Consider the following 12,301-nt stretch of genomic DNA (forward strand, 5'->3'; position numbering starts at 1 on the left):
TGTGACAAAGTGTTATTGCTGCACTTGAGAAAGCTCTTTCTTCCAACCACTGGAGACGAAGACCTAGGGGAGCTGCAAGCTGACTCAGTCTATTGTGAAATGCTCCGACTAGGGTCTCCCGGGGGGGGGGGGACTCCCTCCTTCACAAAGCTCCCTTCAGAACTCCACAGACTACTTGCTCGCCACCCCTCTGGCTGACATCACAGACCGGCCCCTTGCGTACACACTGACAGAGTGATGAGGGAGTAGGACAGTTCAGAACAAAATAAATAAATAAAACGAAACAATAAAAGATGTTTCTCTTCACCTCTCGATTCCTCGGGTTGTCTATTTCTGTCTCACATATTCCCACAGACAAGATAGCATTTTAGAATCCATGTAAACAATCAAAACCGTGTTTTATTCTCCTCGCATACATAACCTCAGAATGACTGATGGCCGTTGAAGAGGAACACAACCGCACATGGTAAAACACACATTCCTCCTCGCCGCAGCCTAACCGCACTGCTACCAACGGCCACCAGCGTCAAACGCACATAAGCTGTAATTATTCTGCTTTCGGCGAAGCCTCAAGTCCCACCAAACGTATGGGGGCACATACACACCCGGCCAGAGGGAGTTCCGTCTAATTTTGATGGGTGGGAAGTGTGAGAGGTTGGTCAAGCGCATACGTCCAGCTTGTAACTTACAGTTTGGGACCTTTTTCTTTTTGGCATTTGAACAAAAATGCAAGAAGAGTTTCATTCTGTAACTGCACTGCCAAAATGCTAGTCAGCAGGATGATTCTTTGGCTGAGTGTAGAACTGTGTACTTCAAACAATGGCTTCCAGGACTGAGTGGCTCATGTTGGAGTTGGGAAATCATAAATTTTGAAGGAACATGAATTGTCTGAGCTTGTCAGGACACTGGGAGACGTGGACAAGGAAATGGCTTTTGAACCATTACAATTATTGCATTTTAGGACAGGTGTGCATCAGGGTCTGGCTTCTCCCACGGGTCCTGCTCCCTAGCTTTCTCCACACCTGAAGATCTTTCGCTGATGCATTTGATTCCTCTCACCCCGTCCCTTTGATTAATTTCCTCCATTTGTACCCCTCCCCTTTGGTCTTGTCAGTTAGTAAACCTTTTGTGTTCAGTGTTCATTAAATATACAGCCAACCAACTATTTTTGATTTGAAACAGACCAGTAACTACAAAAATATCAGGCACTTTTGTGATTGGTCATAATGTTGCAGGAAAATGGGATTTCAGGAAAAATAATTAAAAAATCAATAATATATATATATATATTTTTTTAATGGAGCAGTAGCAGTGCAGAGTGTGGGCACTGACATTTATTCTTCTGTGGTTCTTGTATATAAACAAGCTGTTTGACTGAGCATGTATCTACTGAGAAGGCACAGACTGTTGCTGCTAGAAGAAGATCTGCAGGCCTACAACAACATGTTCCTAATCAGGTTGGTCTGACCTGCTTGATTATATAATTAACTTATAAATAATAGTCGTATAGGTCTGTGCCTGACATATTCTCAATGCAAACAAATCTCTCCAGGCAGCGATCGCAAGTGAGCTAAGCCCTCCGCCTCTAACCAATCTCAGTTCTTTGATTTGTTCAGGAACAGAGCGTGATTGTCATTTTCACTCCAGCCTAAACAAACCAACCTGCAGGGAAACACTTCCAAGATGTTGCTTGTAACTTCAGTTATCTAATGCTTTCTGAATTTTCCTTTTTTTTTTTCTTCATAACGAAAAATCACTGTTTGTGTATCTCCGAAACTCAGGCAGGAGTAACTTACCTTGTTCTGACATCGGCGTGTCACACGATCCCAAGCTGAGGGCCAGCAGAGTCAGGAAGCAGCAGAGAAGCCACATGGTTCCACGCCTCCGAAAACACCGCCCCGCCTCACCTCGCCTCACCTCAGCCACCAGCTAATGGACAAACAAACAGAGAGAAAGGGGAAAGTCAAAGAAGTCGAACCCCGTCCTCCGTTCTGTCAGCGCACCGCCCAGCCTGCTCGCTCCTCCGACAGCTGCACATTATGCTTGACTCCCAAATAGACGTTGATGTATATTTATGAGTCAGACAGAGCTGATGTGTTAATTACGTGGTATGATGCGAGCTTTGTTAGCGGCATAAGAATTAAGCAGAATGTCCCTCATTAAGGAGTGTAACTCTATAAAGTCTGATCATAGTCATTATCCTGTCCATCTGGTTGGCCTTTGACTGGGCAGCTGCGACACATGGGCAAACGCGCATATTTAAATATGTCTTAAACGCGCACGCGCGTCATCATCATCACCATACGACGAATCCAATATCGTAACGAAGCACACATATTGTTGTCTTCTGCATAATAAGACAACACAGCCAACGCACACATGAGAGCCGCTTAGTTCAGCAACAAAAAGACAATGGGGCCAAAACACACAAACACATCTGGAAACTATTCCAGTGGAGTCATGGCCGCATGGTACCAGATGCTTCCACGTGGCCAAACAACGCACACACACACACACATACATATGCAGAGATCCATCCCTCTCCCCTACTACAAGCTCTGTTCATAAACACACACAAGAATGCGCGTGTAAACACACCACCACCGCCGCCGCCGCCGCCTGCTTCCCCTCGCACAAACACGTCCCAGACGACCCGGATTTGCCCTCAGCATGTGCGAGGACCCCATAACTCTGCAGTGTTTACAGGTACAGCGGGGCCCTACGGGGCGGGCAGGCGGGCGGGCGAGCAGACTGCGTCTCTGTACACACCTGTCCCGTCTGCCAGGAGAAATGACCCTCACGCTCCCTCGGGGGCTACACAATGTGGCGCTCCGGCCCTGGCCGGGGACACAGTGTGAATACCATCCAGTCCGACCCCAGCTGCCTGCGCGGAGAAGTTAACAGACACTGCGGTGGAGGACAGCATTTCAAATTATGCTCCGAAACAACAAGGACAGCTTGACGTGCCCCACGTTGTGCGTTCGGTTTTAGGGCCCGCTGAGTCAACGCGTGGCCTTCGTCGTGCCTTTTTACGCATTAAAAGGTTATCAATTTACGTAAAACCGAGATTAACTTGGACAATAATGCACATTGCACAAATTATCTGCGTGCACAATTGTCGACAGCGTGAGCACTATTTAGGTGAAAGTAGCTTTGAGCTAAATGGCGAGAAGGACGGTTTAAAAACACGTTTCCTCCCGCAGTGAGATTGGCGGAAGCTAAATCCAAGGCTTTAGATTGCTGTGTGCGAGCCCTCTGCAGCCATTATTATAGGCTTTGCGCCACATGATAGCAATAATACGAAAGTTTGCACAGTACATAATGCATAATGCATCACACTAGGCTACCGCTATTATTATCTGTCCGCAATCCAAGACTATTTAATAGGCCTTCTTATATATGTTGCCATGGATGTCTATTTTTTTCCTCTTCTGTTCCTGGACTGCATCCACAGCTTGCTGCAGCAGATAAAGCCAGGATGGGTTCAGGCCACCAGGCTTGGCCGCTGGGCTGGCAGCGAGCCCGGTAAGCAGGCCTGTGAGTGATCGGGTCACTGTGTACGGAGCCAATACAGGAAGGAAAACAATGAGAGATCTGAAAGCATTCCAGCCCAATAAAACTGAAGACAAGAGCTGGTGGATAGAAGTTGGGACTGATATCCATAATCACAACACGGCCCCTATTCTTAGTCTCAGGTTGGATGTCTTCCCTTTGTCTATTTTTTTTTATTGAACAACTGAATGTCTCCTTTGAAGACACAGAGTCTGGCTAAGTGGTTCTAGAAGCTTTTTGGATGCAGTTCCAGATGTCCATTTTCTCTTTTCAGTGCAGCTCTCAGTTCCAGTCCTCTTCTAGGAGGGGGGGGGGCGGCGGGGGGGCTTGAATGCACAGACAAAAGAGGCAATGACACTGTCCTACATAACAATGGAAGCAATCTGCGCTCAGCGCTTAGCAATTTTTGCTGTCAAATATTTCATCATCGTTGCCACCGCTCACAGATGGAACAACAGCCACAACACAGGCTTGTTTAGAGGAATCCACTCTGACAGAGTTAAATGAAACATGTCCTCTCGATACCCCGACAAGAGAATTGCTTATTAGGCACCCAGACGTGGATGATTAAATAACAGTGAAACCAGTAGCCCACTGTTTAGAATACTTTGCATCTGTTTAAACGGGAGAACCACGGGCAAACGTGTCAGTCACTGCTTTTCCAGCTGTCTCTACCAGCACGCTGCGGCGAGGAGATTGATAGACGGCTCATTCACAGGCTACTACTACTCCACTTCCAATCCGCCCCGCGCTATCTCACAAATACAAACAAGCACTGTGGTTTTGCTGCTGGGTTGTGAAAACATGCTGTTGATTGGCCCGCCAGACACCCCTCTGAGCAGAGAATGGATAGGGAAGTGCAGCAAAAAAAAACAACAACGTGAAATTCTGCCATTAATAAGAGAAGTCTACATAATGAGTGGACAGGGGAGACATGCATGAATACATGCATTCACACAGAAGCACATCTATATACAATCGAACATCAAGTCAGTCTGACGGACTGACTGTGTGACCAGGGGATAAATAAGGACACGCAGAACGTGCAACAATGACATTAGAATGAATGGAAAGGCTCGGTTAGAAACACAAAATTTAGTAACGCAGAATAAAAGCATTTGCATATATGCATAAATCATACATATATTATATAATATATATTTGGATACAAATTTGGCAGTGAGGTAGGTAGGGTACAGTGTGCAAAATGGCCATGAGGCGTTCACCTTCAGTCCACAAAATGTATATGGTCATAGGCACACACGCAGTTTTCCACATTTTCCAACATGCACAGTGGCTGTGACGTGCAAAGCTGACGGTCAGCCATGAATGTCTTCGGGCAACTGTTTTTGTTGTGTGTCTGGTAGCACCGTTGGCACTAGTTGGGCCCCTGCTGGCAGATGATGAAAGGTAAACAAAAGCACTAATTTCAGAGGGCGTTTTGTATCCGAGCGGAACATTCAGATGCACAAAGGTTTCTGCAACGACATGATTGTCTAGAATGAATAAATTGTAGATCAACTCATCAGCATGATTCAGGAGAAGCCAGCTCTGATCAATGGTTTGTAGCTCTCCTACAACCACAGATCTCACTACAGGCTGTTACATACTCAGCGAGAAGAGAGAATTTTGTTCTCTCGCAGGCTGTCCTTGACCCATCATCTGTGTCCGACAACTGTTCTGTCATTGGTCAGAAATTGGAAGTGGGTGTGGTTAATGTGGAAAGGCGGGATTGCTAGCGGCCACTAGCTGTGAGATACCCACCTGATGCTAATATTCACAGTGACACCGCTAATCTCTCCTGGGTAGAGATCGGATTACTGTGTGTGGCTGTGTCTGTCGACAATACGACACGCCGACATCCGAAAATTATAAGAGAATTTCCTCACATTGTCCACCTCACGCCCCAAAAATACAGCTGAAGAAGTTCAGGGGAGATTGTGCTTTCTCAGCTGCAACAGTTTGCCTGAGTCTATGAGGCAGGTCCGGACACTGTCTGTTTTTTAACACTTTCTTCTTATTTATATTTCGATATCTAAAGTAGGTTTACTTCCTCCATTTTACTTTAGTTGTAAGAACTCAGTTGTATTGTTTCGCATTTAATTCAGTTCAAGAACTGTTCTTTTATTGTGTATCTACCATGTATTTTTTTATTGCCTCTTCCTGTTTGTTTTTGTGTTGACTGTGTTAAATGTTTTATACATTGCTACACGTCTGTCACTCTGTAGAGCAGTTTGGTCAACATTTATTGTTTTTAAGCGCTTTGTAAATAAATTGACACTGACAATTGATATTTGCTAGTTTCTTAGCCTCTCAGCTAATAGCACAGTAGCTGTACCGATTTCCCAAAAGAGTTGCTGTGCTGTTGCACAGGAAGACTTTCTGCAAAGTGCTAATATCGCTATGCTGACACGCACGCAGGATAATGATAGTGCTAATGATCGGTTGTTAAGCAGGTATAATGACACGGGTTCATCTTGTTTGGTTAGCATGTTAGCATTGATAAATTAGCACTAGAGAAATGCAGTTGATGCTGGTGGAAATGCCTTTCCCAAACCAAATTCAAACAAAGACCATATTAGAGCTAAAGTATAAATACATTTCATTGACAATCCATCTTATAGTTTCTGAGGCATCTCCCTCAAAACCACAGGCGTGAACTCATGATGATGCTACAGGATGGAATTCACCCTCTAGAACAGTGGTTCCCAACCTGGGGGGCACCACAAACCACAGGGGGTGCGCTACAACTTGTCTGATCTGAGTTCACTGTCAGTTTTCAAGTGTTTCACCAGTCACAACCTAACAACTTGGGAAAAAATTAGATCTGAGTTGTCAAACTCAGAAAAAGTTTGCTTCCAAAATAAAATGAAATAAAACAGAAATAGCTGCTGCACATATTTTAATGTTCAGCAAAAGGTGTACCAAACTTATGTTTTCTCAGTTAAACTGTAACATGAACTCTATGATATCAGAAGTCTAAAAATTTCCCAAGTTGCAATATATAATTTCCGAGTTTTTGTGAAGGCATCATCTAAGTTGGTGTTTTTCAAAGTCACTGCTGTCAGAAAGAGTACATTTCTGAAGCTAGGAGAATGTGTCCTAACTGCAAACATAGGACTTAAAAATAGTAAAATAAATGATAAATTAGGATGTAATTTTTGCAATTTAGAGTTAGAATGTGATCTACAGTTGTTTTTAAATAAACTGAAAGTGAATTAAATGGTTAAATTGCTAATCGAATAACGTCTCAAATTCAAGGAACCCTGAATATGTTTCATGTATAGATGGAACTTCATAAGACTCCATTAGGTGCAATGGTGCGTCTGTTTGTGCATGGGGTGGGGGGTCCTGCTCCTGAAAAAGGTTGGGAATCACTACTCTGGAATATCACTACTGATTTCCTGAATAGACCTAATTCTGATTCTCAACGTCCTGAAATTTGTGGTATTTTCACAATATTTTACCTCTAGTTGGCACATCTTTCATATGGCTTTGCTTTTGTGCAACTCTTCTCTGTTGTCATACTTTTTAAATCCATTCAGATTTCAAGCATGGCCCTGCTCTCAGGGTGGTAGCTCAAGCCCGTCACACGTTGAGCCAATGCACTTTGTACATGTTGGCGCATCACAAGATAAGAGAAGATTTTGTGCTGCACGTTGTGCTAAAGAAGGGTTGGGGGCTGAGAGATCCTAAGACATTAGGCCTTCTCTTCCTCTTTGGTCTGTGAATATCAGTACAGCAACAAAGATATTCCAGTCTGGTGGGTATCTGACTAACAGACTGGCTACCAGACCAACATCTCTTTCCATAGGACCAGACTCCTACATGGCAAAGAAGTCAATGCTGATATCTGTCAGTGTGCTGCTTGATGCCTGTCAAATACTTTTAAAGTTCTTTTTAGTGGACGCAACATGAACAGACAAACTCTACCTAAAGTGGAATCTTCGGACGTGGCTCAAGCCACCGTGAGAGTGCATTGCACACCTGTTAGAGCAGGAGCGCATGAATAAAGTAATAAAAGAAAAGATGCCCCAAGGCTTTGATAGGCACTTCAGATATCCACTGTCCGGGAGCAACAGAAACTTTCAAACAAGCAAAGGTAAGACCCAGCCATGTATGACACTCGAGGGAGGCAAGTTTGTACTGGTCTTACATTCTGGGCAGTGTTCAAGGCCTTTAACCGAATAGTTGTGAGTGAGAAGGCGGCCAGCAAAAGTAGGGAGTGGTAAATACACTTTAAAAACACACTTGCTCAGAGTTACCTGGAAGCCCTGTGAATGCTTCGGGTCCACTCGCAAACGTAATGATGCAAAGTGAGGCAGAGTCTGATGACATGACCTACTTGGCCCCGAGCCCACGCTCTGCACGGTTGACTCAGCCTCCGGGGAGCAAGTGACCCGCTGCTTTTCTTCGGCTTGATTGTACATTTCTGATATGCAATAATGTTCACTTCACTGCTGACCCGTGCGAGCCAACCAGGTGATACGATTTGCTGCAGGCCCATAGTGCAGGGAAAGTATCTGTGAAACAGACACTGCAGGGCCTCATTCTATAGGAAGCCTGTAGCAAGTTAAGCGAGCAACACTTAATGTGTAATTAAATTCAAAGGCATCAATTTGTAACATTAATGGGGCAATATTTCCTACTGTCTGGAGAAAAGAGAGGAACGTATTACTTGGGGAGAGGGGGGGGCAATTCCCCAGAGGCACTGCTGCCTCAAGGATTTATACCCTTTGTAAAATATAAGGGAGATAACAGTTTTGATAAAATGGCCACTCCAAGAAAGATCCCTAATGTTTACTGCAGATGAGCATGCAAAACATTTAAAACAGAACATTTTTGCAGTGGTGGCTGGTGGGAGCATGAAAAAAAATAAAATATTTCCCTTGGAAAGGCCTGTGTTTGTGTGTCGGTGTGCAGCCCCTGCACACACAGGATACGAGAGCCAGCAAACATGTGATAGCTGAGTAATGAGGAAAGCAGATGTGACTGTTGCATTCAAGTCTACTCCTCCGAACTTCCCTTTTGTTCCCCCAGGTAGAGGAAAGAAGTTTGGAAAGTGATGCCACATTAGCGCTCTGACATTGCTTAGTTTCGCAATCGGCTGCCGTGCATGTGATTCAAACTGTTAGGAGGCTCTTCCATGCCACAGGGTTTGGATGGCAGCCACAGAGATTTACAGTAACAGCCCGTTATGTGATGTGTCCAGGCCTTGGCTTGGATACGAGGGGAAAATCAGCATCATTTTTGCCAGAGGCTCTAAAGTGGTGCATTAAAAAAAAAGTTTCTCCCAAAAAATCCAACTACACGTACCACGCGTCAGGACCGCTGAGGAGATATAACTTTAATGATCTCCACTGGGAGATACAGTGAGTTGAGAGTACTCCGGCTAAGCAGTGGGTTCACAGTGGCTTTGTGGTATGTATATGGTCATCCACTGCATGGTATGACTGTATCCCCATGTGAGGGATTTTCTCATCTTGCAAACCTTTCATCATAAAGTTTTCACACGCTCTACAAACTGCAGCCTTGTCATTGTAGCCAGTATATGTGTGTAGCAGTGTATGCTTAAAGCCAACGACTTTCACAAAAGTCCATAAAAGGCATACCTTCAACTGCGGAGAAATCCACAAATGTGCGACCTCATTAATCCGTAAATAAATGAGTCCAAGGAAGCGGGTTGGGAAATGCGAGCAGGGCGATGCAAATGCAATAATCCAGTATGGGCTTTTGTCCCTCTTGACTTTTTCTTTTCTTTTCTTTTCTTTTCTTTTCTGGAGGGCTTCTTGCACAGAGAAAGGAAAAGAGAAAAAAGTTGCTGCAAGATTGTCCGTGTCTAACTTTTCCCCTCCCCTCTTTCACTCTCTCCCTCCTGCTACTAAATCCCAAGCGTCTTTCTCCCTCTCCCACCCTCTCCTTGCTGTCTCCAGGTCTGTCTCTCTCTCTTCCTCTCTCTCCGGTTTCTTATTACTTTGTCTCTCAGTCTCGTTCTTTCCCCCCCCGTCTGTGTCTTATCCAGTCACTTTTCGACACCAGCGTTCTCCATTCCTCCCCCCCCTTTCCTTCTCGCATTCTCTCTTGCTGGGAGACTCCTCAGAGAAGCGTGTGGTGACATCACCTTGTCCACAGTTCTGGAAAATAAGCCTGGGGCATCTCTCTAATCTCTCCACCAAGCTGTTCCAGGCCTCTACCCTCTCTTTACCCTCTACCCCCTACCCCTCACCCACTCCCCCTCCCCTCACCTCTCACTGTTTGATTCATGGCATACTGGAGGGGCAAAGGAGTCTCGGTTTCAACTCTATGTTAACGCTCTGTAGTAGGGCAGGAAATACAGATTACAGTGAGCCGGTACGTTATGGAGAAGAATTTACTCCATTAAAATTAATGAACTTACTTATCATGCTTACCTATGATTGAAGGCCAGGTCCACAGCTACCATATTGTTTTAGCGCCGGCTTTTATTGCAACCAATCCATAAAATGGCCTCGGTTGCAGCCCCCTGACCATTCAGAGACACTCCTCTTAACAGCCGCATAAATTCCACCTTTATTGTCAGTAAGTAAATAGTTCAGGAGGCGAATAAATATCATTTTGCCGTTTGATTTATGCACGGCTCCCCCTTTGCCACGGTTGAACGCGTACCGAAGCGTGCTTACATCTTCGGATATTTATTTCCATCCTCCGCCGAGAGGTCATCTTCACTATGTCATTATCTTTCTCTGTCCTCATTAGAAAGAAAGAAAGAAAGAAAGAAAGAAAGAAGGAAAGAAAGAAAGAAAGAAAGAAAGTGGAGGAGGCCTAAACCAAATCCAGTCACTCAACTTCATCAACGACTTTGCCAGCTGTCTGGTATCGCCGCAAATGCTTGGAGTTAGGAGCTCACCCGGATGTGACCTTCGCGAACTTACAACACTGTTGGAAACAAGGTCATTCAGCCACTGTCTGTGGACCATCTGGACAAGTGTGTACGTCCATGCGCTGACGGCTCAATCCTACAGAGGCGGAGCGAGACAGAATGCAGTAACTTCCATCAGACAGAATTTGCAAGATTTACAACCTCCTCTATCAAATGAATTGAATTTCTGTACAGTGTCCAGGAACATATTCAGTTTTTGACTTTGAACTTGGAGACTTAAGTTTACCAATTAGATGTTTTAAAACGTATGTGTTTTGATCTGAAATGGATTTAAGGAACTTTTCAAATGCAGTGGGGATCGCTAGGCTGATCTGCTTTGACGGCCATCTCTCGACAACTAGTGGACTTACAGTAGCCTATTCCCTTAATGCAAACTTTTGAAACTAGCATCTGAGTGGATATTACTGAGATATGTACCACCCATCTAGACCAGACACCCCCATCCCATAGCAATGACACTCCTTGATGGCGACAGTCATCCCCAGCAGAAACTCAAACAATATGAAAAACAGCACAAGGTGTTGACGTGGCCTCAATACTCACTAGAACCCAAACTGATCAAGTATCTGTGGGATACACTGGAACAAGTCTGATCCACAGTGGTCCCTCCCTTCAGCCCATAGGACCCAAAGGCCCCCACTAACAACATTCTGTTGCCAGACACCACAGGACACTCTCAGAAGGCCCATGTCCATTCTCTGATGAGTCAGAAACAAATGAACATAGGATATATTCTACTTTCTATGGCTGTCAAATCTATAGAGGGTATGTATCACGTCACTGCTGCCTTGAGCTGAGCGGCAAAAACACAGTGAAATGTATCAGTAAATACAGAGAGATCGGGAAAACTGTGGATTATCAGATCAAATTAAAGACAATTGGACTTGACAATTATCCATACAAACTAGTATAGATTTGGAAAAGTGGATTAGCCTCAGTTTCAGTTGGTTTAAGTTATTTTTACGTCTTTTCAGTGATAAATGTAGCTAAATAAAAGTTGCTAACACTAAGAGCTGTACTGAGAAGTAACGTTCCCCGTACAGTACTGTAGCGTCCAACCAGACGTTCAAAGGATGACAAGGAGTGATCACAAATATTCCGGTTATTGTTTTATTGTTATTTATTGTTGGAACTGAAATAGTTACTGTCGGCAGTAACTACACCAAAACAACAACAAAGTTATGTGACTGCCCTCCACAATTTAACTTAAGGTATGAGTTCATCAAAAAATACAGCATAAATTAATATTACCTGACACTAAATGTAAACCACAACACCAGGTTTCTGTGCCTGGATTCCAGTTGTTTTCTCTAATGCAGCGATCCAGCAGTCGGAGATATCTGTAAATGTATCCCTGACTGCTTTTCAAATCTATTGGTACAGTCATTCGCACAACAGCTCTTCACCTTTTTTAAAATTAATTTTTATCTCCATGCTCAACTGTCGCTTTTTGCCCCCAGTGGCCGTAACCACGGAGACGTACCCTCTACACTTACACTTGGTTACTATGAATACCTGGATGGTGCACTAATGTATTATGAGTCAAATGGTTGTGTCATGGTATTGGGTTTTAGGCTATTTCTGTCTGGATTTCCTTGTTTCTTACATAATTCTGAAATGGTATCTCCTCCTGTGTTTTTCAGTTAGTAGTTCTTCCTGTCTCCTTGATTGTTTGCTCCTATCTAATTGGTCTCACCCGTGCCTCATTAGTTCTCAATGCTTACATACAGTCCTGCCTATCCCTTTTACCATTATCAGTTCCTGTGTTTGCTTACTCCAAATAAACTTGTGTTCTTTCCCATATGTTCTCCTTATTTATTTATTAATTTA

At 44.2% G+C, this 12,301-nt stretch overlaps 1 protein-coding gene across 3 annotated transcripts in view; it reads right to left on the bottom strand.

Annotated features, from left to right (window-relative positions):
* col16a1 (collagen, type XVI, alpha 1) overlaps nt 1–9,485 on the bottom strand; it is a 67,168-nt gene extending 57,683 nt beyond the window's left edge. For all 3 annotated transcript variants that reach the window (XM_047605289.1, XM_047605290.1, XM_047605287.1), the window contains exons 1-2: nt 9,165–9,485; nt 1,797–1,929 (exon numbers count right to left, since the gene is read on the bottom strand). In XM_047605289.1, the coding sequence (XP_047461245.1) occupies nt 1,797–1,872 (76 nt within the window). In that variant the 5' untranslated portion in view covers nt 1,873–1,929; nt 9,165–9,485. The remainder of the gene's footprint in view (nt 1–1,796; nt 1,930–9,164) is intronic.
* Between the last annotated feature and the right edge of the window lie 2,816 nt (nt 9,486–12,301).

The sequence above is a fragment of the Mugil cephalus genome, chromosome 14 (assembly GCF_022458985.1).
Source record: "Mugil cephalus isolate CIBA_MC_2020 chromosome 14, CIBA_Mcephalus_1.1, whole genome shotgun sequence".
Classification (NCBI taxonomy): domain Eukaryota; kingdom Metazoa; phylum Chordata; class Actinopteri; order Mugiliformes; family Mugilidae; genus Mugil; species Mugil cephalus.